The 26,555-nt window shown below is 45.5% G+C and overlaps 1 protein-coding gene across 1 annotated transcript; it reads right to left on the bottom strand.

Moving 5' to 3' along the window:
• Positions 1 to 458: 458 nt before the first annotated feature.
• LOC145350718 (ATP-binding cassette sub-family B member 10, mitochondrial-like) lies at positions 459 to 23,122 on the bottom strand. The gene is made up of 13 exons (XM_080199944.1): positions 22,730 to 23,122; positions 20,347 to 20,550; positions 19,074 to 19,276; positions 16,291 to 16,425; positions 12,571 to 12,717; positions 9,890 to 10,025; positions 7,046 to 7,141; positions 5,839 to 6,048; positions 5,576 to 5,655; positions 5,259 to 5,439; positions 4,884 to 4,927; positions 3,123 to 3,157; positions 459 to 1,402 (listed from the first exon to the last, which is right to left on the bottom strand). The coding sequence occupies exons 1-13, from the start codon at positions 23,058 to 23,060 to the stop codon at positions 1,102 to 1,104; spliced, it is 2,103 nt and encodes a 700-aa protein (XP_080056070.1). The 5' UTR covers positions 23,061 to 23,122; the 3' UTR covers positions 459 to 1,101.
• Positions 23,123 to 26,555: the final 3,433 nt, after the last annotated feature.

The raw sequence follows: 26,555 nt of genomic DNA on the forward strand, positions 1-26,555 counted from the left end.
TTATCTACCTGTCCAGCTGCCTTCAGAGATGCCTGGACATGCAGACAAAAGTCCCTCTGATTTTCTGTATTTCCTAGGGTCCAATAATTCATTGTACATTCCCTTGTAATGTTAGTCCTCCCAAAATGCATTATCTCCCACTTTCCAAGGTTTGAAAAACATCTCAGCGGTTCATAGAAGGAAACAGAGAATGCTGGAAAAACTCAGCAGGTCCAGCTTCTGAAAGGATACTGAGCACAGTCAACATTTTGAGTCAATTTAGCTGTTCATTAGAACTGAGGGGGAAAATCCATTAGATATTATACTGAGCTGGAAGAGATTGCTTACAATAAAAAGTTGTAGCAATAAGAACAGGAGATGATATGGTGCAGGTGCTAGAAGGTAGCTGTTAATTTTTTGTCAGTTGCCTGTGAGTGCAATCATGAGTCTATCACTGAAGTTATGTGCAGACAAGATAATTTAAAATAGGCTATAAATTGGTCATATTTTTATTTTGTTATAAAAATTATGCTACAGCTCTCAGTGTCAAGCATTTCTGGAGCAATTTAAAATTCATATTTATAAACATCCCACGACTGATTCAGTTAAACATTCTACCAATTATACACATTCTGCTATAGTTATACATTTCACAGCACATGTACAGACTGTACAGTGGCAAGGTTCACCAACTAGTCCAAATATTTTACTTCATTGTCACACAAGAATTTGGTGTCATGTGGGGAAGGCTACTTAACAAATGAGAGCCTTCTCCTGTCCTTTAAAGGCAGCTTCAAAAATTATATAAAAAAGCTTTTAAAACTATGTAGGGGACAGAAACTTTGGCCATTGAAAGATTTGCTTCCCTGTTCTTTCGGAGTTGCTCTAGACCATTCCTTGTTCAAGAGCTCATGCTGAAGACTTGTCAAGTGTTCCAACAATGCCATGGAGGAACCAGTCCTGTGAGATGTATGGATCGTGATCCAGGTTAAATGGAGTGTCCTCACGCACACTAGCACACATCTGATACCTTTCACCATCTACTTCAGTGCAGCAGATGAGGTGATGAACATACTGGGCAGTATTAGAGCTTTAATATCTACTCGCCAATCAGTTGTGCAGTCAATCAGAACCCATGGCTCTTGTTTGGGAAGAGTAAAATTTAGGCACATTTAAGCTTTCAAGTTTTCGACTGTCTTGTAAAAATGTCTGTTTGTCCACAAGTTTTCGAAATAATCCTTCAGATTTTGCAAGGAGTTGCAGGTGGGTGCCACTTTCAACAATCATACCCTGGTCAAGGACAGCTACAGCACTGGCATTCTGAATGGTTGATAGGCGGTGGGCAATGATCAGCACTGTTCTCCCTTGCATCAATCGGTCCAGAGCTTCCTGCACCAAATACTCATTCTCTGAGTCCAATGCACTGAGGTGAGAAGAAAATCAAGAGCAAGATCAATGAGGCAAAAAAAAATTATTTGCCTAGTATGGTCCAAATAAAATTTAAAACCATTCAGAAGATTAACACAATTATAATTTAGAATCACTTCCTGTCAAATTACTCAAGTCCTGCAGTTCCAAAAACATATTCTTTTAGACAGGGTGCATAAGAGTACATTAAACACATTTAACTGCTCTTTTCATTGCACAAAACTTTAAATTTATTCTACTAACTGAAATAATCCACAGTGTTTATTTAAATACTGTCTGGCAACTTATCCAGTTACTGGAAAAAATCAGATTGATTTCTACACGAGGATGCGAATGACGCGTAATCTTTAGTATTTCATTGGGAAATAACATGGAGAATGCTATATCAAAAAGTTTAAATATCCTTTATTCGTACATCTGAAAACCAAATGTTTTTTGAACAGAATGTAACATAAGTCAACACAAACCTCTGCGTGGAAATCTGTGATCTGAGCTGATAAAACAAAATATAATAAAATAAAAACTTCTGAAACAAAAGCCAATGTTTATGAGGCAGATGATACTACAGAAGGCCCCAAGGGTTTCAGATAAAGGATACTTGACATGTAGCCCATCACTATCCCTGCCAGGTGACTTCTTTAGCATCAAGTTGTGGGCAGAATTATTTAACAGCAGCACAGCTGTTTAGTTCCAATTTCATTCCATTTGCTTGCCCCTTGCTGAGATCCAACCTGAAGTCTCAGCCTTCAGTCTCATTGCGTTGCTCAATGGAGGAAAGTTTTGAAACCATTACCAAATTAAATTTGCTTCTGCCCTCCAAAGTGCAGCCCTTCTTTGTCTAATTCACATCACGGAAACCGTCACCAAACCTTCATCGTCCCCAGGCTCAACATTCCCTGCTGCTGTCAGACTTCTGAATGGACCTACCTTGCATTAAGTTGATCTTTCTCTACACCCTAGCCACACCTGTAACACTACATTCTGCACTCTTGTTTCCTTCTCTATGAACAGTATGCTTTGTCTGTATAGCACGTAAGAAACAATACTTTGCACTGTGTACTAATACATGTCACAATAATAAATCAAATCAAGGACCTCCAAGCCGCCCCTTTAATTTCCATTACAGATCAGTTGCAGTTGATCCAAAACTCCAGCACCAATATCTTACACTGGCCTCACTGACCAATGATTCCTGTCTCATGAAAATCATTCCAACTTCGCTCCACTCTCTGCAACTTCATCAACATCACCATCCTAGCTTGCACCCTCTGCTCTTCCTTTTTTTGTGCACTCTTTCACTTTCAGCAGCAACAGAGCTTTAAGCAATCTAATTCCACATTTTGGCACTATATCGTAAAACCCTTCCTTTATACACTTCTCTCTGTCGGTGGCACGGTGACACAGTGGTTAGCATTACTGCCTCACAGAACCAGGGACCCGGGTTCAATTCCAGCCTCAGGTTTCTGTTTGAATAGACTCTGCACATTCTCCGTGTCGGTGTGGGTTTCCTCCGACACTCCAAAGATGTGCAGGTTAGGTTGATTGGTCTCTGTTAAACTGAGCTTTACAACCTTCCCTGAAAAATAACACGCCCTTCTCCAAACTTTGGATTAACCCATTGTGAAGAGCCTTTAGAACTCAAAAGGCAATTCCAAATTGTGTTATAGAAGTTGCCATAGAAATTCTGTCACCATCAATTTCTTGCAATCTCTCACCTGGTGGCTTCATCCAGCAGTAGAATTTTAGGATTCTAAAAAGGAATATAATGTAACTATCAGTTAACTCTCACAATATCAAATATGTGAAGAAAATGTTAAAACATATTTTAAGGTCCACTGGGGTATTCCAGGGGTTTGTGTGTGTGTGTGTGTGTGTGTGTGTGTGTGAGATTGTGTGTTAGACTGAATTAATTATACTGAAGGCATCATTCAGAAGACAGTGTCTACAGAGTTGAACATTTCAAAAGGGGTGAAGAGCAGACACTAAGTGGATGTCAAGTTGGATGTTCTACAGGTAAATAAGACAATGGCTTGAAATTTGCATTAGGATATAGGTAAGAGTTTGGATTTCAGTTGTCAACTTTCAAATCATAGAACCATACAGTGCAGAAAGAGGCCCTTCAGCCCATCGAGTCTGCACCGACCATAATTCCACCCAGGCCCAACTCCCATATCCCTACATATTTTACCCACTAATCCCTCTAACCTAAGCATCTCAGGACACTAAGGGGCAATTTTTTAAGCATGGCCACTCAAGCTAACCCGCACATCTTTGGACTGTGGGAGGAAACCAGAGCACCCGGAGGAAACCCATGCAGACATGAGGAGAATTTGCAAACTCCACACAGACAGTGACCCAAGCCTGGAATTGAACCCAGGTCCCTGGAGCTGTGAAGCAGCAGTGCTAACCACTGTGCTACCGTGCCACTTTCTATTGGAAGGAAAGCTTTGAAAACTTGTGAGAGGTTATTAAGTTTTATTTGAACCAACAGTGAGGGGGCAATAGAGAGCATAAAAGATTTTTATATTTTGAAGACAGTTAACTTCAGAGATGTTGTAAATAGCAGCTTTAAAGATGAAAAATTTAAAAAAAACATATTTAGGGAAAGGGTAGGAGCTGTGTTGAGGAAAATGGCCATGTAAGATCCTGGAACATGATCTGTGCTTGTTCAGAGCTGTGAAAGAAGCAAAATGAAATGGTCTTCAGCCAACCAGAAGAATGTCTGTTGTCTTCAGAAAGCAGGGTTTTGTTCTAAAGCATTTGAAATTCTCTATAGTGGAGTACAAGAGTGCGAGAGAAACTGTGTGATACATCTTCCCTATAGCAACAGTAGTGCCTTGTAATGTTACTGGAGTTTTTAATAAATTATCTATAGGACTTTTGCCTAAACTGGTGTTTATTTGAGTCTAATCAAGTAGAAATATGTTGGGGAGAAAATGTTCTAAACGACTAATTCTAACTGTGGAAGTATAATCATGTATGTTTTCTGTTTCCTTTTGTGAATAAACTTTGCAACGTACTATTTAACATCTCAAATGTTATTGGAATTACTGACTCCTGACTTCAGTGCACGCATCTTCATGTAGTAAGATACAAATTGAAAATGGTGATGGCTTGTTAAATTTCCCTTTGGGACTGCATGGCAATTACCATCTGCCAGATCAGGAAAGAAGATGCAATGTTGACAACCAGATAGAGACACAAAGTAACAAAACCAGCCACGGATTTGAGGAGAATAAGAAGTTTGAAGGCAAGTTCAAAGGATTATAAAGGTCTGAACTAAAAGATCTGCCAAAAGATCAGTCTGAATTTCTCAATGTTATCCAGTGTTCTTTGGAATACCATGTTTCTACACAGTCAGCTGACCTACTGAGAGTGGGGCTGCCGATTGGCAGGGACTGGGCAGGGGGGCCTCCTTCAAGGCCTTCAGTTGCTATTTAAAGAATAAAAGTCAAAATCCAGCACTGGAACCTCACCTTGAGCAGACCTCGAGCAATAGCGACCCTCTGCTTCTGCCCACCTAGCAAGGAAACAGGAGACATGTTAGCCAGAAGAATGGAGATTGTTCCAATGCAGTCCCAGCAAGCAAGATGCACCAATCCAGCAGGTTTTTTTTTTATGCAGAGAGTAGTGGGTACCTGGAACCCATCGGTGCGGGAGGCTGCAGAAGCAGATACGGTAGTGACTTTTAAGGGGCGTCTTGACAAGTACATGAATAGGATGGGAATAGAGGGATATGGTCCCTGAAAGGGTAGGGAGTTTTAATTCAGTCAGGCAGCATGGTTGGTACAGGCTTGGAAGGCCAAAGGGCCTGGTGCTGTGCTGTAATTTTCTCTATTCTTTGTTCTCACCTGACAGTAAGATGCCTTTCTCCCCAACCACTGTTTGGAAGCCCTTGGGGAAGCTGCGGATAAATTCATAGGCATTGGCGATCTTGGCAACCCTTTCAATGTCTTCCATCATCAGTTGAGAGGGGTTGGCTGCGCCATATGCAATATTCTCTGCAATCGTGCATGAAAACAGAACTGGCTCCTGGAACCAAAAACAAATACCTCAACAATTAAGCCCAGTGATTTGGAAAGAAACTGAATTCTACCCAATTCTTGCTGTCCCATTTTCTTCCTCTCTTCATACCCAGGTTTTAACCAATTCTTTGTATTAGTTTTACCTGATTCACTACACCCATGCTTTTCCGTAACCAGTGTGAATTGAGGCTCCGCACATCATGGCCATCAACAGCAACAGTGCCTGAAACAGAAATGTTTCATTGGTAAATCCTTACTGCTTCATACCATGGATCATTGTACAAATATCAGTGCACTGCAGGATAGATGGCAGTGATAGTCTGGCTCAAATCATCCATCAGCATCTCTCCAGGACACATGATAAAATTGGCAGCTATTTAAAATCCTTCAGATAATCTGAACTTACCTGAAACAGGATCGTAAAGCCTGAGTAACAACGATATTAGTGTTGATTTTCCTGAGCCACTGGGTCCGACTACAGCCATCACTGATCCTGCTGGGATAGACAGGTCAAGCCCATTGAACACCGGAGTTTCCTGTCGCGTTGGATAAGCAAATTTGACTCCTCGGAATTCGATGGCTCCCTGAAATTGTTCAGGCTGCAAAATCACACCTTCTAAAACCAAAACAGAAGTAGGCGTTTTAAAAACTACAACCACAAATTCAATTTAACCTGAAATTTAACAGTGCTCACTGGTTAGCTGAACATTCTCCTAATTACATAGACGAATAGGACTGTGAGTGGGTGCATCGGCGCATCACTTTTGGAAGTTAATTCAGACCTTTACCTCATCTTCCAAAAATTCAAAGGTGTATTTGAATAAATGAACAAAGGGTTACAGGTGCTACAGGTTACAGCTCCCGCACCTTGTCCTAACTGGTTATTCCATAACAGAACTAGACAACAATAAAGTCCCTCGATAACCAAAACCCTTGGCAAAAGGAAGGGCATCATCTGCTTTCACCAGAAAAAGCCGAGAGCTGCTTTGGATATATGCTGGTATTCTTACCTTAAATCAATGTTAACATGGGAAAAACAACTTGTGTCTTGGGCCTGATACATACTGGCCTTCTATTGCCAAGCACTGGCAATAACTCAACAGACATATTCACATGTTAAAGGTTGCAAATCCCAGAAACCTACTGGCTGCATTTGAATTGACCTCAAATGTCTGAGTGGTGACAGGATAGAGTCTACTCCAACACCCAGTTCTCCTATTCTGTTTGAATAGACCCTCCCTCCTCCCCACCATGACCGCTATTGAAATATTTTGCATGCTCAGTGTTAGGTTTTATCTGCCACCAGATTGCTGATGGCTACACTGTTACTCCCTGTTGTTGCTGACATTTTACTGTTGTGCACAAATCGGACTAGTTTCAGAATCCTGCTCACTGACATCAACGAGAATCAATGACCCCAATCATAAATCCTGCTCCAAATTCTCTGGCATACTGGCATGGAGCCTTATGGATAAGCAACAGTGCAGGGGACTGAGACAGGAGAGCAGATGCTGAGCAAACAGCATGTGCCAGGGACCACCTACACTCAGTGCCTGAGCAAAGGTTTCACAAAGATGGTTTGGACGGAGCCTTCAAAAGACTGAACAACTTACTGTTCAGTGCCATCTCTGGTTTCCTCTCGTACAGTTCCCATAACCGTCCTCCTGCTCCAAGACCCTTCATTAACGCAGAGTAGAAAGAGCCGAGGCCTGGAAAGAAAAAGTGCAACATAGAATTGAACGTGACAAGTACAATTCCACCTTTACAAACTGCTCAGTAAACAACAACAAATATTATTGGTCAATTTATGATGTAATCAAGAGAATCCATGAATGCAAAGCGTGTCCAGTGCTAATTCCAGCACAGAATTGACATTGGGAAGCCCAGTTACCCGCGGGAGATACTGTCAGGTCTCACCAAACCGAATAGAGCTCTTCTCAGTAGCGTAATACCCTAATCTCAGAAACGGCAGCGGTAAGATGTTCAGGACCAACACACCTGCTGAAGCAAGTTTGCCAGTGGGAGCCAAGAGATAATAAAGAATTATTCTTATTTAAGAATATCCGGTGTCCAATTGAATTGCATGAATTCAGAATCACAGATCTATTCCCCATTTAGGGCACTAATTGGCATGTGCAGCTATGAGACATAAAAACATTACCAGGAATCCAAGTAGAAGAGAATAATAATTATGTTGCTGGATTAGCAATTCTAGGGCCTGGATCAATAATCCAGAGACCGAGTATTTAAATCCCACCATGATAGTCTAAAATAAGTGTCATGATGATGTGATATCAATCTGTAATTACACCAGCTGATTAAACATACATTGAACTTTTCACAAAGGTCTTTTTAAAAACAAAAAAAAAGACACTGATTTAAGATGGCTGCCACAAGATGATTGGCATTGCAAGTTGAGCAGTTTCTGGATAATTCCAACAAATTATAATTCAGAAATTTTCAGGCAGTCTCATGGAATTTCATACTTGCGGATGTCAAAAACTACTTCAAAAGGATTATGGAACATGACAGAATCTAATCAACCTGGCCATGAAATAAGTCAGAGTCGGTTCAGACACCAACTAATCAAATACCTTGGGAATTACAGAGAGAGGTCTTATGACTGAAGTGACCATTTAAAATAAAATCTCTGTTGTACAGCATGCAAGCTGCTGAAACAGGAACAGTCAGGTGAAGCTGCCAAAGTAATAACAAGCTCCCTTCTCTCCAGATTAAGCCTCCACCTCTAATAGATTAAAAATGCAACAGAAACAGACAACCTCTCCTGCCTTCTATCAATCCTTGACCTGCTTTTTTGCTCCTGCCTCTCCTGTTTCTCAATAACATAAAACCCATCACATTCCTCACCCCTCTCCAGGTCCAAAAAGAAGTCATATTTGATTTGAAACATTAACTCTTACTCTCTCCACAGGTGCTGCCAGACCCGAGTTTTTTCAGCATTTTCTGCTTTTATTTGAAATTTCCAGCATCTGCAGTATTTTGCTTTTTATTTTTTCTAGAAATTATAGTTTTGTAGAAAAATTTAATGAAGTTGAAGTTCAGGATTGAGGAACATTTCCGCTTCAGCCACAAAGGGCTCAAACTGTAACTTTTTAAAAAACGTTTAGCACTGAACTCTAATTTGGCTAAGAAAGTAACTACCTGCTGTTTAGTTTGTAATTCTGCATGCATGTGTGCACCTGTATATATATTCATTTGCCTGTTTGAATATTTTCATACCTTTACCTGGGTAGATTTTTAACTGAATAAAAATTAACCTTTATCTTTTAAACTGAATGGAGCCTGCTAGACTAGTGTCTCTGCAATCAACATTTAATTGGTTAAGCAGAGAAAGTGAGTAAATGCCTCATCCTTCTAAATTCACAAATAACCCAGTCACAGTCAGGCATCGAGTGGCACATTAGAGGAGTAATTATTTACCACTCATTGCAGGACTGCAACAGAACACACTACATATTATGTTGTATCTATAGCACAGAAACAGGCAATTTGGCCCAACCAGTCCATACTGACATCTATTTGTAACAAACTACAACAAAGAACATGGACTGTAGTGGTTTATCATTACCAGGGGGTGAGCAATAGATGTTGCTCTTGCCGGTGACACCCACTTCTCAAAAAAAAAACCTTCATCAAGCAGTCACAGGTGCACAAGGGCCTGTACCGTGCTGTAATGTTCTATGTTCTATTGGCTCAAGTTAAATAGCAGAACACACTCACTGCCTGCCACCAGCAATTTGGTTTCAGAGTATTTTTACTCAGAGGCTATTTGCCTTCCTACCTCTGGCTGTTGTATAGTCAGATGAGACACAGCAACAGAGATCCACCTCACTAACAGGACAACACTAAAAATAAACATTGGCAAGTAACTATCTGCTTTAAAATAGCAATACAAAAGCAATTCCATTCCCAGAAATCACAAGTTCCAAGAACAAGCCTCCCTCTCCCACTGCACTGACAAAAGATCCTATCTTTATCTGTTCCCAGAGTCCTGCCTCTCACAGAAACCCCATTTCACCTTTTCTAGAAAAGCTTGAATCAATTTGTACTCCTCCTTCAATAGCCTTCCCTTCAGAAGTCTAAAATCCAACCAAAACAAACTGCTGCTCTGCATCCAAGAGTTCTTCAACAGGCGTTTCCCCCACCCACCCCATTACCTCATCACTGAGAAGGGCGAGGGCAACAAATGCATGACAACAACACCACCTTCAAATCACACACCACCCTGAAATATACTGCCAGGCCAAAATCCTGGAACTCTCTCACTAACAGCAACGTAGGTGTACCTACACCAAAGTGACTGCAGCGGTTCATAGCACTGGCTCATCACCACCTACTCGAGGGCAATTAAGGATAGACAGGAAATGCTGATCTTGTCAGAAACACTCACAAATCCCTTGCTTCAGTATCCATTATTCTTAAAACTAGAAATTTACCTCCAATACTTATTCCTACCCAGAAGGCATACATCATAAACGAGGTAAGTTCTCCCACTGTCATGTAGGCATCGCCCATCATCAGACCTCCCTTGTACAGGACAGATAGAACAATCAGGTTTCCAGTTAGACCAGCCTGAAAAGGAAAAATAAATCTCAGTATTAGCATTCCCACTCTCAAATGCCACCAAGAATTCCCAGGGTCTGGCTCCATGTTACGCCACCCAGATTCAAGCAGAAGGAAAGGGTTTCTAGACAAGGTTACCAGAGAACGACTAATATTGGAGAGCCTAAAATCATGCCTAGGGTTATTAAAGGTTATCTTGATGTATTGGAGAGGGAGGGCAGCTGTGAGAATTCTACAGTGGTGTAACATAAGCACAATGGGCATCAAGGACAATGAGGTACTTTATCAGCTGATGAAGCTCTGACAGAGGGTCATCCAGACTCAAAACATTGGCTCTATTCTCTCTCCACCGATGCCGTCAGACTTGTTGAGATTTTCCAGCATCTTCTGTTTTTGTTTCAGATTTCAGTATTTTGCTTTTATTTTTACTTTATCATCAGCCCAGTGGTGGCCAATGTTTCTCTTTAGCAAACAACCTTCCATCTGATCGCCTCAGAAAACCTTCACGTGATAATTTGGACAGCAAGTGGTGAGGAATGCAAAACGAGTAACTGCAAACATTTTATTGGCATGAACAATGAAACTTAGTGAAGGCAAATGGTAGGAACTGAGCCAGACTATTTCAAAACCTTTGGTGTGTTTCCAGGGATGCCCAGCTAAAGTTTCTGCTTATCACAAGTCCAGACAAACTACTGCAGCACTAATAACAGTGACAGACAAAAATAACCACTGAAAGCAGATATACACTGTGTTCTACACGTCAACTAACGAGTTGCAACTACAGAATTATCAGTTCGGGTGATTAAGGATTGTTTAAGAGATCATTCACAGGATATGGCTGACACTGGTTAGGCCAGCATATATTTAACATCCCTTACAGTCTTTGAAATGATGATCATGAGCTACCTTCTTGATCCGCTACAGTCCGTAGTGAAGGTACTCCCATAGTGCTGTTAGGGAGAGAGTTACAGGATTTTGACCCAGTGACAGTGAAGAAACAGCGAGATATTTCCAAGTCAGAATGGTGAGTGACTTGGAGGGAAACCTCCAGGTGGTGGTGTTTCCAGGTATCTGCTGTTCTTGTCCTAGATGGTAGTATTTGTGGGATTGGATGATGCTGCTTAAGAAACTTGATGAGTTCCTGTAGTGCATCTTGTAGGTGGTACACAGGACTGTCACTGTTAGTCAGTAGTGGAAGGATTGAATGTTTGCGAAAGGGTTAACAATTAGGCAGGCTGCTTTGTCCTGGATGATGTCAAGCATCTTGGGGGTTATTGGAGCTGCACTCATCCAGGTTAATAGTGAGTATTCCTAGTTTGTTCCTTGTAGATGGTGGACAGGTTGTAGGAAGTCAGGAGGTGAGTTACTCGCCACAGAATTCCCAATCCCTGATCTGTTCTTGTAGCCAAAGTATTTATATGTCTAGCCCAGTTCAGTTTCTGGTCAAAGGTAACCCCAGGATGTTGATGGTCACGCAATTAAACAGCAGGAATGATGGTTAGATTCTCTCTTGTTGGAGATGGCCATTGCTTGGCACTTATGTGATGTGAATGTTACTTGGCATTTGTCAGCCCAAGCCTGCATATTGTCCACGTCTTGCTGAGTGGATTAGCAGAGAGGGATGAGGGGGTGGCGGTAGTGAACAGCATTCATAAACTGATCAACTGGAACAGTGAGTGTGAGTGTAAGTGTAATACAAACAATTCACATCAAGTCAGAGGTTGAGAGAATAAGTGTACGCAGGTACAAAACATCAGCTTTTAACAACTTTGAGCTGAACTCGCAGATCTCTCATTCCTCCAAAGCTCCTGAAGTGTTGTCAAGAAAATATTCTAACTCAGATCCAAAATAGTCACGTAGGAACTTCATCTGCTATTGCCAGTTTTCCCCCATTTGATCACTCTATGTCTTTTTGTAACTTCCTACTCCAATCCATATTCTGTCAGTTATCCTCTCAGTGCTCACCATCAACTCGAGTCCATTTACTCAGAGTTAATGAATTCAATGGAGTACATTTCCTTCCGAATACTTAGAACTATCAAAAATGAACACACGTCTATATGATTTGTTTAAATTAAATATTGTCACTGTACACAGAAATTTAAAACCCATTTTCAATCTTCGATATCACAGTCTAATCAACTGCCTTTGTTTTCACAGCAATTCCAGCATTAGTTTAGGTCACAGCCTTAATGTTTTATTGAAAATGCACCTGTTGCTTCAGTCCTTCCCGGCAGTTACATCAGAGTTTAGCACATTTGCAGACTGTTTTCTACAATACATGGAGCTGCCCAGCTTAACTTCTGTAAATACATTTAAGTTGCATTAGTTAATTGGTTCTTCTACAGTGTGACTGTTAAAGTCCAAGATCAGGATTAGATCAACATTACTCTGCCACTTCCCACTTCCTGTGGAATATTCTGAGAAAGGGTTCTGGAGATGTTGGAAATAGCACTCTTTGGGACATTGGCAGCCAGGGTTCATGACATCAGACAAAAAGCATTTCCAAAAAAAAGGTTAACAAAACCCAAAGCCCAAGTAACGTTGCACTTACTGCCCCGTAAAATCCTGCCCGAGCCACTGCTTCTTTCCTGGCAAGCTGCAACACCTGGCTGATCTTCTCAGTGTATGTCTGCAGTTCAGAGTCCTCCTTGGCAAAAGCACGGACTGTCCTTATGTTCCCAATGCGCTCTTCAGCGAGCTGTGAATGGATGGGTGAAAATCAGCATTATTATATACTTCAACTAAAATCAGAATGCGCCTGTTGGAAGCCACACAACACAAAGGCCCAGGTTTAATTTCTATAGTATTAGCAAACTTCAGCCAATGTGGTGGGAGAGTGTTGCTCAGCTGGCCAAAGAATTGCAAGTCATGGGAAGGGTAGAAGCACTGCCTAGAGTCCCATTTCCAGCATCTACCTAACAATCTCGTGGAATGGAACCAGGATAAACCCTACAGCCAACTCACTAGCCAGGCAGGATATACAAGTAAAATACTGCAGAAGTGGAAACGAAGAGGGCGCTGGAAAAACTCCGATGGTCTGCCAACGTCTACCAGGAGAAAAGCAGAATCAAAGCCTCAAGTCCTTAGATGCCACGTCACACTGGAACAATACATTTTTCTCAGGAAAGGAGGGAAAGTGAAGGAGACAAACAAAGTTATCAAGGTTAGCCTGCAATTCTATTCTACCACCAGTCTACTGGAGATATGCTTTGGAAACAAGAACAAAAGCATTTCAAGGGAGAAGAGAATGCTTTCTTAGCTGCTTCTAAAAAACTGCTTTTGGATTAATGAAATATACTTGTGTGATGCAAGGATCTGAAGTATTTTGACATTTCTGCAGGTGTTTGCAGCTATACCAGTGTTGTGATACAGTATTTGTTAAACTGCCCCTTGTGATTGCATGTTGTAGAAAATATTTTGTCGTATTTTTGAAGAAAAGGATGTTCAAAGGGTTTAGATTTGACATGGAAATGTAGGACCTTGGCTGCCAATAATTTACATTTGTTTGGGGCCTGGACTCTGAAGATAAACCGAAGGAAAGCGCTGCTTCTATTGCCAATAGGAAGCTACTAATAAAACTCTCAGATCATCCATTAAAAGCCAAGAATAAGCAACTAGATTACAATATGGTTTCCCTCATCAGTGATGCAATTTATATCCCATAATTTCTGTCAGTCAATAAAGGGCAAGTTTGGCCAGAAGCATTCACAATTTCTTTTCTGAAGGAAACAGGCAACCAAGGTTCCCGTTTTGTTAATAAATCCAAGGCACTGCGTGAGAAGATAATACTCTTTAACAGCAGAGCCAAATGTTCATTTTCCTTTTCAAATGAAAAACACTTGCATTTACATAGAGCCTTTTATGAGATCAGAAATCCCAAAGCACTTTACTGCCAGTTAAGCATTTTTGAAGTGTAGTTGCTGTTGCAAAGTAGGAAATGCAACAGTCAATTTATACACAGCAAAATTCCACGAATAGCAACATGATAATGACATTGATAACTGTTTTTACTAATGTTTATTTAGGAGTAGATATTTGGCCATATCATTGGGGTGAATTTCCTGCTTCTCTGAGGGATAGTGTTCTGGAACCTTTTCAATACTTCCAAGAGGGGACACAGAGTCTCAGTTTATCACCTCATCTGAGACACAGCAATGTGTCACTCCCCTCAACACGGCACTGGGACTATTCTACACTCTTAAATCACTCAAATGGGCCACGATACACAAACTGAGCCATGAGGTTCATTTTGTATCACCGTCCATTTTGTGGTTTAAACAGAACCTGGGTTTCACTGATAAACAAGAAAGAACAACTGGGAGTTATGCCTCAAGATACAAAGGCTGGGACATTAGGATTTCTGCTAGCAATTGTTTCGTATCAAACAACAGTAATGGGATTAGTTTCTCAAATTGTGAACATACAGTGACCATAGGAGACTGAAAGCTCATAGTTTTTGTTTGCTTTACAAATGACATGGCAAAACTAGTGAAGTACTGCCATTTATTAAGCTGCTTTTATTTTCCAGATTTAAACAATGCAAGCTTGTGCTTTCAAACATCAGAAGTGCAGGAGGTAAAAGTGAGAGACTTGGGACTCCATTCCTTGGTTGAGAGTCGGCAAGGACTGGCAGGTTATAGATAATGGTGTTGCTACACACCCGCCTAGACCAACCCTTGATCGCTTCAACCAGTGTCCCCTTTATCAGTTCACTTCAGAAACATTTTAATAACGTGCTCTGGATCCACAAGATAAGTTTCCTCTCTGAACTCTGGCAGCTTTGTATTTCCTTAAGGTTTGGTTCTAGAGCTGTATTCTGAAAGCTAGCTTGGAAACATAGCACCAAAAGCCTATGCCACCTCCACACCAGGCACTGCTCATGAGCCCAACTAGACCATTTGCTAGTATCTATCTATTCCCAGTCTGTTCATGTGGCTAAGTCTTAAACGATCCCAGCGTGTCCGCCTCCACCACCCTGCTTGGCAGTGCATTCCAGGCCCCCACCACCCTCTGTGTAAAATACATCCCCCTGACATCTGTGTTAAACCTCGCTCCCCTCACCTTGAACCTGTGACCCTTTGTGTTCGTCACCTCCGACCTGGGAGAAAGCTTCCCGCTAGTTCACCCCATCTATGCCCTTCATAATTTTATACACCTCTATTAGGTCACCCCTCATCCTTCTTCTTTCCAGGGAGAACCACCTCAGTTTACCCAATCTCTCCTCATAGCTAAGCACGGTGCAAGAGATCTTGAAACAGACGCAGCATTGAACATGTTTAACACACACATAGCAAATTATCTGTTTCATCAGTGGAGCATGAGTTAATCCTTTTCTTCTATTTGTTGTTGGGATGTGCACGACTCTGGCAAGGTTAGGTGCACTAGCCATCCTATGATGCCTGTTCAGGTATCTGATTGAAGCATATACAATTCTGAGGGGTCTAGATAGGGTAGATGTTTCCTTTTGTAAGAGAATCTAGAATGATGGGTTGCTGTTTAAATACAAGTGGTCGCCAATTTGAGATGGAGGTGAGGCAAAATGTTTTTACTCAAAACGTCCCAGGTCTTTGGAACTGTCTTATGAAAAGATGGTGGAAGCAGAATCTTTAACTATTTTTAAGGCAGAAGTGGATAGATTCTTAGTAAGCAAGCGGGTGATAGGGTATCAGGAGTATGCAGAATTGAGGTTACTATCAGGTCAGCCATGATTTTATTAAATGGCAGAGCAAGCTCGAGGGGCAGAATGGCCTACTCCTGCTCTTTATTCATTTGTTCCATCCACTGGATTCAGATGTAGATCCCGGAATTCTTTTACGCTTGATTACCAAATGGGCAAAGTGTCCAGCAAGAATAATCATAGAGAACAGAAGGTCATCATTCAGCCCATCCTATCTGCAGCAACTCTTTAAAAGAGCTATCTAATTACCCTGCTCCTTCCCAAAAGCCCTCATTTCAAGTATTCATCCAATTGCCTTTTACAACGTACTATTGACTCCTACCAACGTAAACAGTTTCTCCCTTGGTACTTGTGACCAAAACGTTTCCATAACATCTCCCTTTAATCTTTGCTATTCTGAAGGGAACAATCTCAGTTCTGCCAGTCTGGTGACAAAAGCTTTGATGACTTTTATGCAACCTGCTGGCAGCTGAGAGGAGGGACTTTCTAGGTGGATGAAAGAATGGCCTAAAGGGCCTTCTCACCTGCATCTATCCTGCTATTATATTGTTGTCCTATTCTTACAGATCAACGAATGGCAATGGTGTACATTACCTGTGTTGCAGTAGCCAGTGAATCTTGGGTCACTCCAGTAAGCTTGCGAATGTATCTGCCATAAAACACTGCAAGGACGGCAAGTGGAGGAACAATGCCCAGAACAAACATGGCCAACTGAGGTGACACGTAAAACTGTTTAAATAAAGGAGGGGGGAAATGAAGTTAACAACAAGTACTATGGTCACTTGATGACACTCTGAAATATTAAAAAAATAACGTTAAGACAATTTATTACAATCTGTAAAATGCTGAACATTGTGAAGAGTTGTTGGATGAGTGAAAAAGATGTGGAGATGCCAGCATCGGACTGGGGTAAACACAGCATGAAGTCTCAACACCAGGTTAAAATCCAACAGGTTTATTTGGTAGCAAACGCCACTAACTTTTGGAGCTCTGCCCCTTTGTCAGGTGAGTGGGGAGTTCTGATCACAAACAGGGCCTATAAAGACACACACTCAGTTTACAGAATACTGATTAGAATGCAAGTCTTTCTCTCACTCTGTAAACTGAGTGTGTGTCTTTATAGGTCCTTTTGTGATCAGAACTCCCCACTCACCTGACAAAGGGGCAGAGCCCCAAAAGTTAGTGGCATTTGCTGCCAAATAAACCTGCTGGAGTTTAACCTGGTGTTGTGAGACTTCTTAATGTGAATGAGCCAGGGCAAGTGAAATACAGATAATGCACTTCAACCATTTACATTTCAAATTCAGTTCTACTCTAACCCCCAATACACTTTTCATTTGAATATTTAAGTGTCAAATACACAAATACATCTTGTAACTGACAACCAAATTTGTGAATTATTGAATATCCAAAATGTGGAACATGAAACTGGGACTGAAGCATTTATTTTGGATGATGATTTTAAACCCAGGCAGAAATTACAATGTTATTACTCAACACAGACTTCTCTGCCCAAAAGGTTCTAGACCTGTAAATGTATTAACTCTACCTAACATCACAAATTCAATTCCTTTGATTATTTAACAGGTAAACGCATCTATAGTACTGAGGTTTGAGTCTTGGTCAGTATTTAGTCAGCTGATCTCAGTGAGGGGAATAGTTGGGGTTCTGCAATTGTTCCAGTGCTTCGAGGTTGAGGGGGAGGGAGACAGCGATATCTTCTATACCCGATTATCATTCAGGGATCTCTGCTGGAAAGTGTGGCTATGAATATCAGGCAAGAACAAAAGGAAGCTGGACCATGATGCCCTACACAATTTGGGTTCACGTCACACTATCTGTAACCCCCACAACTTGCCTGGGCTTGCAAAATCTCACTAACTGTCCTGGCTGCAGACAATACACATCTCTTTAACCTGTGCTTAACCCTCTCTCCACTCACATTGTCTGTACCTTTTAAGACTTGATTACTTGTAAAGACTTGCATTCCAACCATTATTTTGTAAATCGAGTTTATATCTTTACATGCCCTGTTTGTGAACTGAAATCCCACTTACCTGATGAAGGAGCAGCGAGCACTCTGAAAGCTAGTGGCTTGTGCTACCATATAAATCCGTTAGACTTCAACCTGGTGTTGCGAGACTTCTTACTGTCTTCTAAATGGTAACAGTTGTCAGTTTGGAAGATGGTGTGCGAGGAACTTTGGTGAATTCCTGCAGTACATGTTGTGTACACACCGCTGCCAGTGCTTCAGCAGTGGAGAGAGTGAAGATTTGTGTCTAAGATACCAACCAAGTGGGCTGGTGTGGCCGGGATGGTGTTGAGCTGCGGGTGTCATTACAGCTGCACTCACCCAGGCAAGTGAAGAGCAGGCAGTAATCCATCACGCTCCTGATCTGTGCTTTGTAGATGCTGGACAGGAGGGTCAAAAGATGAGTTACTTGTCGCGAGATTGCTAGCCTCTGACCTGCTCTTTCTTGCAGCCACAGTATTTATGTAGCTAGTCAAGTTCAGTTTCTAGTCAATGGTAATCTCAGGATGTTGATAGTGGGAGATGCAGTGATGGTAATGCCATTGAATGTCATGGGGAGATGGTTAGATTTTCCTTTGCTGGAGATGGTCATTGCCTGGCACCTGTGTGGTATGAATGGTACTTGCCACCTGTCAGCCCAATCCTGGATATGGTCCAGGTCTTGCTGCATTTGGACTCTTACAGTATGAGGAGTTGCAAATGGTGCTGAACATTGTGCAATCATCAGCAAACATCCCCAGGAAGGAAGGTCATTAATGAAGCAGCTGAAGATTGTTGGGCTGAGAACACTAACCCAGAGGGACTCCTGCAGTGATATCCTGGAGCTAAGATAATTGACCTTGAACAACCACAACCATCTTCTTTTGTGCCAAGTATGATTCCAACCAATTTCCATTGCTAGGGCTTCTTGATGCCACACTCAGTCAAATGCTGCTTTGATGTTAAGATCAGTCATTCTCATCTCAATTCTAGAGTTCAGTTCTTTTGTCCATGTTTGAAACAAGACTGTAATCAGATCAGGAGTTGAGTGACCCTGGTGGAAGCCAAGTAGTATGTCAGAGAGCAGGTACCACCTGATAGCTCGACTTTTCCATCAGTTTACTGACGATTGAGAGTAGATTGACAGGGCATTAATTGGCAAGTTGCTGTTGTCCTGCTTTTTGTGTGACCAGCTTCTGGGTGGAATTAATATAGAATGGAAAAAGCAACTGTCCTCAGAGCACATAAATTCCTCAGAAATAGAATACACATAAAAAAGAGTTTTAAAACGTAAGTAAGATTAATGGCAGAGTTACTCAATGCAGAAATGGCACAATGTTTGCCTCTTTTATCACCGTTCACATACCATCATGCCAACACCAGCTGCTGCTTGGCCAATAGCTCTCAGCCCATCAGACAGGTTCTCAGTTATTGAGCGCCCAAGCAGGTCAGCATCAGATGAAAGTCGATTTATCAGCTCTCCTGTGCTGGTCTTATCAAAAAACCCAATCTCCTGGCACAGAATCGATGAAAATAACCTTGCCCTCAAATATCTGACAATCCGCTGCCCTGCAATGGATACACAAACAAAGGTATGTTAGATTGATCTTACAGATATGATCATGGGAAACTTCTTGTCCCTTTTTGAATGCAACATTTCAGCCACATGACAGTTAACTCCGAGCAAATCTACCATTCAACAGTTCTGACAAGACTTTATTGCAAATACTTTCCAGATTGAAGAGTTCAGTAGGTCAGGGTGTTATTTCATAAAGATTCTATTCTCTCTTAGGCTAAATAGAAACAACTGCATTTGTATATGGATGCACCTACAAGACTTTCTAAAATCATGGTGTCTCATTCAGTTTCTGAATTGTTCTTCAGTCATCATTTCCTTTTGTTCTGTTGTTTAAGAACTTTTTTAAAAATTTCTAACTAGCACTGTGTACCCTGAGTCAACTAGCCCTTTTGAAGATTTTGATCTCTAATGTATTATCTACTTTGTTCTGTGCGTTTTTACACATAGATTGGTTTCACATTGGTGGAAGCACTACCACTTACAGGCTATGCCATTGTGTTTTGATGTTGTAAACTTTACAACAGAAAGCAGCTCAGCTAGCCCGAGAGGTTGTCAAAAGGAACTGTATAGTTGAGCTCAAGTTCTGAACCTAAAGAAATTCTGTGTTAAAAGCTGACCAGTTTGCAGTGGCTTTCAAAGTTAATTGATGCTAAACACTTTCCCACTTAAATGTTTCACCTGCTCCAAAAGCATCAAACCATTACATTTCTACTGCTCTTCAGGGCTGAAGACATATAGACTCAAAACAGTGTTATTTCTCCACAGATGTTGCCAGACTGCTGAGCTTTCCAGCATTTCCTGTTTGTATTTCAAATAAATTGGTTGGATTTTAACCTGGTGTTGTGAGACTTCTTACTATATTTCAGATTCCCAGCATTTGCAGTGTTTCAGTGCTAAATGGGATGAATGACCTGTTTCTATATTGTAAGTTCCAAGCAATTCCATGCTTGACAAACTTTACTATACACACAATGTCTGCTACATTTACCTAAACAACAAACGTATAAACATCTGCAAGACCAAAGATCCAAATACTGGCACAGTCTGCCCTTTTGTTCACCTGAGATCTGCATTAGGTAGACACGAGCAGCATTGGCAGCAGCTCCACATATAAAAACACCACTCAATATGGCACATAGAGGGGTCAGGCTCCCAGCCATGTCTCCTCCTGTGGGATTCATGTAAATGGTATCGATGACCTTTCCCAGAAAGAATGGAGCAGACATAGTCACCAAGCTGGACACACCCAGGAAGCCCACAGCAGCTGAGGAGAGAAAACAATGCAAAGCTGTAGATATGAGATCAACACACGGGCACATTGACTGAGCTGCTAAGATAAGGAAGTGGAACAACTGACAATCCATTACTGACAACTGGCTACAGATAAGGGCCAGGAACCAACTCCCTAAATTCAACACCTTAACCAGAATTATGCTAGCAATTTTTTTTTTAGTGCTCTTAGATTTCCATTCACAGTTTTTGGAACTGGATATTTTGTGAATAAAACCAAAGAGACACAAGACACTGAGAAATTCTGCTCTTTTTTCACTTGTGCTATACACAGAATAATGAATATAAATGGAAAGGAACAGGCTTCAAGCCTCTCACAAGGTACCTCTTCTGACAGCATGGCTGGGGATAAAGAACATAGCATTGGCATAAAGCACCTGACCATAATATTCAAGGCATTTTCCAATCAGTTTGTGCAAATGATGTACATGACCTGAGATTTTATTCACTGACTTTCTTGTAAGTAATGAGACAACCAGTGAATTGTATACAATGAATATGTAGGTTAGATGGATTGGTCATGGTAAATGTGGGGGTTGTGGGGATAAGGTGGAGGAGAGGCCTGGGTGGTATGCTCTTCCAGAGAACTGGTGCAGACTTGATAGGCTGGATGGCTTCTGTATTGTAGGGATTCTGTAGAATGGGGTGAAAAAGTCTTGCATTTATACTTTACTTGACAACTGACTGGCTCAAAGGGTTTTACAGCCACTTCAAACGTCATCAGTGTTGTAAAGTAGGAAACACAGCAGCCAATTCACACACAGGAAGATCCCACAAGCAGTAATGTGATACTGACCAGATCATTTACTTTTGTAATTGTGATTGGAGGGATATATGTACTTTCCAGCGCCCAGGATATAATGACTAGCTCAACATCATTGACTCTGTCTACAGATCCTGCTGGCTTGGCAAAGCAGCCAACATAATTAAGGACCCCACACACATAAGAAATAGGAGCAGGAGTAGGCCATCTAGCCCTTCAATAAGATCATGGCTGATCTGTCGTGGCTCAGTTCCACTTTCCCGCCCTCTCCCCAAAACCCTTAATCCCCTTGCCTATCAAAAACCTATCAACCCGCGTCTTAAATATATTTAGCGAGGCAGCCTCCACCACTTCAACGGGCAGAGAATTCCAGAGATTCACCACCCTTTGAGTGAAGAAGTTCCTCCTCAACTCCGTTCTAAACCGCACCCCCTTTATCTTGAGGCTGTGCCCCCTAGTCCTACTGTCCTTTCTGAGCGGGAAGAGTCTCTCCACCTCTATCCTATCCATCCTATTCATCATCTTATACGTCTCAATGAGATCTCCCCTCATTCTTCTAAACTCTAACGAGTACAAGCCTAGTTTATTCAGCCTCTCCTCACAGCTCAACCCCCTCAACTCCGGTATCAGCCTAGTAAACCTCCTCTGCACTCCCTCCAGGGCCAAAATATCCTTGCGTAAGTGCGGTGCCCAAAACTGCACACAGTACTCCAGCTGCGGCCTCACCAATGCCCTATACAGCTGCAGCAAGACCTCCCTACTTTTATATTCAATCCCCCTCGCTATGAAGGCCAGCATCCCATTCGCTTTCCTGACCACCTGTTGCACCTGCAGGTTGGGTTTTTGTGACTCATGCACAAGGACCCCGAGGTCCCTCTGCACCGTCGCCTGCTGCAGTTTTTCTCCATGAAAGTAATAGTCTCTCCCACCACGGACATTCTCTCTTCCACCTTTTTCAGTTGGGAAAAAGATACAAAAGTCTGAGGTCACCTACCGACCGGCCCTGCTGTTATCAATGGACTTACCTCACATTAAGTTGATTTTTCTCTACACCCTGTGACTGTAACATTACATTCTGCCCTCGCTCCTTTCCTTCTCTATAAACGGTATGCTCTGTATAGCGCACAAGAAACGATACTTTTCACTCTATGTTAATACACGTGACAATAATAAATCAAATCAAATTTTATCACCACAATCCTTGCGGGGTTAGTTTGAGCCGGAGCTGCGGAATCTCTGATCGGGATCCCGGAGAGAGGAACGAGCCGGGGACAGACAGGAGTTCCCGAGGCGGCGACCACCGCCAGCCGGCCTCCGGCCCCCGGCCCCGGGAGTGGGAGTGGGGGCGGGGGCGGGGGCGGGTGGCTCCGGCTCCAGGGGGGCTCCTTACCTGAGAGCGGCCACCTCTCCGGGTAGGCCAGGGTCAGCAGCCTCTTGGCGTCGGTGAGTGCGGCCCCGGCAGCCGGGGTGCTGAGCTCAGTGTGTGCCCGGGGCTCGGCTCTGGCTTCGGGTCGCCGCTTCCCCGCGCTCCCGGAGCTGCTCCTGCGCTGCAGCGCGGCGGCCTGGGCCCGGTTGCCATGGTCACCGCCGCCGGGAGCCCGCGCCCCGCGCCCCCAGCACCAGCAGCCCCGGGCCCGGCTCAGCAGCAAGGCCCCGGCCGCTGGATGCAAACCGCTCCTCCCCAGGCCGGCCCGGCCCAGCTGCAGCAAGCGGGAAGCCATCGGGCAGGAGGGAGGGAGTCAGGCCTCAGGCCGCCGCCGCCCGCCCTCGCTCTGGCTCCAGACCGTCAGCAAAACCGGCTCCACTCATCGCCAACTCCCGGCAGCTTCCTGCCGCTGCTTTTATTACTCAGCTTGTACCGCCCCCAATGCTGCCGGAAAACCAGCCGGCCTTCACCCCAGTCACCCCGGCCGCAATCCCAATCCCAATCCCAATCCCAGTCACCCCCGGCCGCAATCCCAATCCCAATCCCAGTGCCCCCCGGCCGCAATCCCAATCCCAGTGCCCCCCGGCCGCAATCCCAATCCCAGTGCCCCCCGGCCGCAATCCCAATCCCAATCCCAGTGCCCCCCGGCCGCAATCCCAATCCCAGTGCCCCCCGGCCGCAATCCCAATCCCAATCCCAGTGCCCCCCGGCCGCAATCCCAATCCCAATCCCAGTGCCCCCCGGCCGCAATCCCAATCCCAATCCCAGTGCCCCCCGGCCGCAATCCCAATCCCAATCCCAGTGCCCCCCGGCCGCAATCCCAATCCCAATCCCAGTGCCCCCCCGCCGCAATCCCAATCCCAATCCCAGTGCCCCCGGCCGCAATCCCAATCCCAATCCCAGTGCCCCCCGGCCGCAATCCCAATCCCAGTGCCCCCCGGCCGCAATCCCAATCCCAATCCCAGTGCCCCCCCGCCGCAATCCCAATCCCAATCCCAGTGCCCCCCGGCCGCAATCCCAATCCCAATCCCAATCCCAGTGCCCCCCGGCCGCAATCCCAATCCCAATCCCAGTGCCCCCCGGCCGCAATCCCAATCCCAATCCCAGTGCCCCCCGGCCGCAATCCCAATCCCAATCCCAGTGCCCCCGGCCGCAATCCCAATCCCAGTGCCCCCCGGCCGCAATCCCAATCCCAATCCCAATCCCAGTGCCCCCGGCCGCAATCCCAATCCCAGTGCCCCCCGGCCGCAATCCCAATCCCAGTGCCCCCCGGCCGCAATCCCAATCCCAGTCACCCCCGGCCGCAATCCCAATCCCAATCCCAGTGCCCCCCCGCCGCAATCCCAATCCCAGTGCCCCCCCGCCGCAATCCCAATCCCAGTGCCCCCGGCCGCAATCCCAATCCCAGTGCCCCCCGGCCGCAATCCCCTCACCCCAATCCCAGTGCCCCCGGCCGCAATCCCAATCCCAATCCCAATCCCAGTGCCCCCCGGCCGCAATCCCAATCCCAATCCCAGTGCCCCCCGGCCGCAATCCCAATCCCAATCCCAGTGCCCCCGGCCGCAATCCCAATCCCAGTGCCCCCCGGCCGCAATCCCAATCCCAATCCCAATCCCAGTGCCCCCGGCCGCAATCCCAATCCCAGTGCCCCCCGGCCGCAATCCCAATCCCAATCCCAATCCCAGTGCCCCCTGGCCGCAATCCCAATCCCAATCCCAGTGCCCCCCGGCCGCAATCCCAATCCCAATCCCAGTGCCCCCGGCCGCAATCCCAATCCCAGTGCCCCCCGGCCGCAATCCCAATCCCAATCCCAGTGCCCCCCGGCCGCAATCCCAATCCCAATCCCAGTGCCCCCGGCCGCAATCCCAATCCCAGTGCCCCCCGGCCGCAATCCCAATCCCAGTCACCCCCGGCCGCAATCCCAATCCCAATCCCAGTGCCCCCCCGCCGCAATCCCAATCCCAGTGCCCCCCCGCAATCCCAATCCCAGTGCCCCCGGCCGCAATCCCAATCCCAGTGCCCCCCGGCCGCAATCCCCTCACCCCAATCCCAGTGCCCCCGGCCGCAATCCCAATCCCAATCCCAATCCCAGTGCCCCCCGGCCGCAATCCCAATCCCAATCCCAGTGCCCCCCCGGCCGCAATCCCAATCCCAATCCCAGTGCCCCCGGCCGCAATCCCAATCCCAGTGCCCCCCGGCCGCAATCCCAATCCCAATCCCAATCCCAGTGCCCCCGGCCGCAATCCCAATCCCAGTGCCCCCCGGCCACAATCCCAATCCCAGTCACCCCCGGCCGCAATCCCAATCCCAATCCCAGTGCCCCCCCGCCGCAATCCCAATCCCAGTACCCCCCCGCCGCAATCCCAATCCCAGTGCCCCCGGCCGCAATCCCAATCCCAGTGCCCCCCCGCCGCAATCCCAATCCCAGTGCCCCCGGCCGCAATCCCAATCCCAGTGCCCCCCGGCCACAATCCCAATCCCAGTCACCCCCGGCCGCAATCCCAATCCCAATCCCAGTGCCCCCCCGCCGCAATCCCAATCCCAGTGCCCCCCCGCCGCAATCCCAATCCCAGTGCCCCCAGCCGCAATCCCCTCACCCCAATCCCAGTGCCCCCCGGCCGCAATCCCAATCCCAGTGACCCCAGACTGCAATCCCAATCCCAGTGACCCCCGGCCGCAATTCCAATCCCAGTGACCCCCGGCCGCAATCCCAATCCCAGTGACCCCCGGCTGCAATCCCAATCCCAGTGCGCCCCGGCCGCAATCCCAATCCCAGTCACCCCCGGCTGCAATCCCAATCCCAGTGCCCCCTGGCCGCAATCCCAATCCCAGTGACCCCAGACTGCAATCCCCTCACCCCAATCCCAATCCCAGTGACCCCAGACTGCAATCCCCTCCCCCCAATCCCCTCCCCCCAATCCCAATCCCAGTGACCCCAGACTGCAATCCCCTTACCCCAATCCCAGTGACCCCAGACTGCAATCCCCTCACCCCAATCCCAGTGACCCTAGACTGCAATCCCCTCACCCCAATCCCAATCCCAGTGACCCCAGACTGCAATCCCCTCACCCCAATCCCAATCCCAGTGACCCCAGACTGCAATCCCCTCACCCCAATCCCAGTGACCCCAGACTGCAATCCCCTCACCCCAATCCCAATGACCCCAGACTGCAATCCCCTCACCCCAATCCCAATCCCAGTGACCCCAGACTGCAATCCCCTCACCCCAATCCCACTGACCCCAGACTGCAATCCCCTCACCGCAATCCCAGTGACCCCAGACTGCAATCCCCTCACCCCAATCCCAATGACTCCAGACTGCAATCCCCTCCCCCCAACCCCAATCCCAGTGACCCCAGACTGCAATCCCCTCACCCCAATCCCAATCCCAATGACCCCAGACTGCAATCCCCTCACCCCAATCCCAATCCCAGTGACCCCAGACTGCAATCCCCTCACCCCAATCCCAATCCCAGTGACCCCAGACTGCAATCCCCTCACCCCAATCCCAATCCCAATCCCAGTGACCCCAGACTGCAATCCCCTCACCCCAATCCCAATCCCAGTGACCCCAGACTGCAATCCCCTCACCCCAATCCCAATCCCAGTGACCCCAGACTGCAATCCCCTCCCCCCAATCCCAATCCCAGTGACCCCAGACTGCAATCCCCTCACCCCAATCCCAATCCCAGTGACCCCAGACTGCAATCCCCTCACCCCAATCCCAATCCCAATCCCAATCCCAGTGACCCCAGACTGCAATCCCCTCACCCCAATCCCAATCCCAGTG

The sequence above is a fragment of the Carcharhinus amblyrhynchos genome, chromosome 12 (assembly GCF_965287045.1).
Source record: "Carcharhinus amblyrhynchos chromosome 12, sCarAmb.v2.hapA, whole genome shotgun sequence".
NCBI lineage: Eukaryota > Metazoa > Chordata > Chondrichthyes > Carcharhiniformes > Carcharhinidae > Carcharhinus > Carcharhinus amblyrhynchos.

Coding starts and splice junctions, on each gene's coding strand:
- LOC145350718 (XM_080199944.1), bottom strand. CDS start 23,060: ATGGCTTCCCGCTTGCTGCAGCTGGGCCGGGCCGGCCTGGGGAGGAGC. Junction 12,718..16,290: donor CACTGGCTACTGCAACACAG/GTAATGTACACC, acceptor ATCCATTCACAG/CTCGCTGAAGAGCGCATTGG. Junction 5,656..5,838: donor GCTTTACGATCCTGTTTCAG/GTAAGTTCAGAT, acceptor TTTCTGTTTCAG/GCACTGTTGCTGTTGATGGC.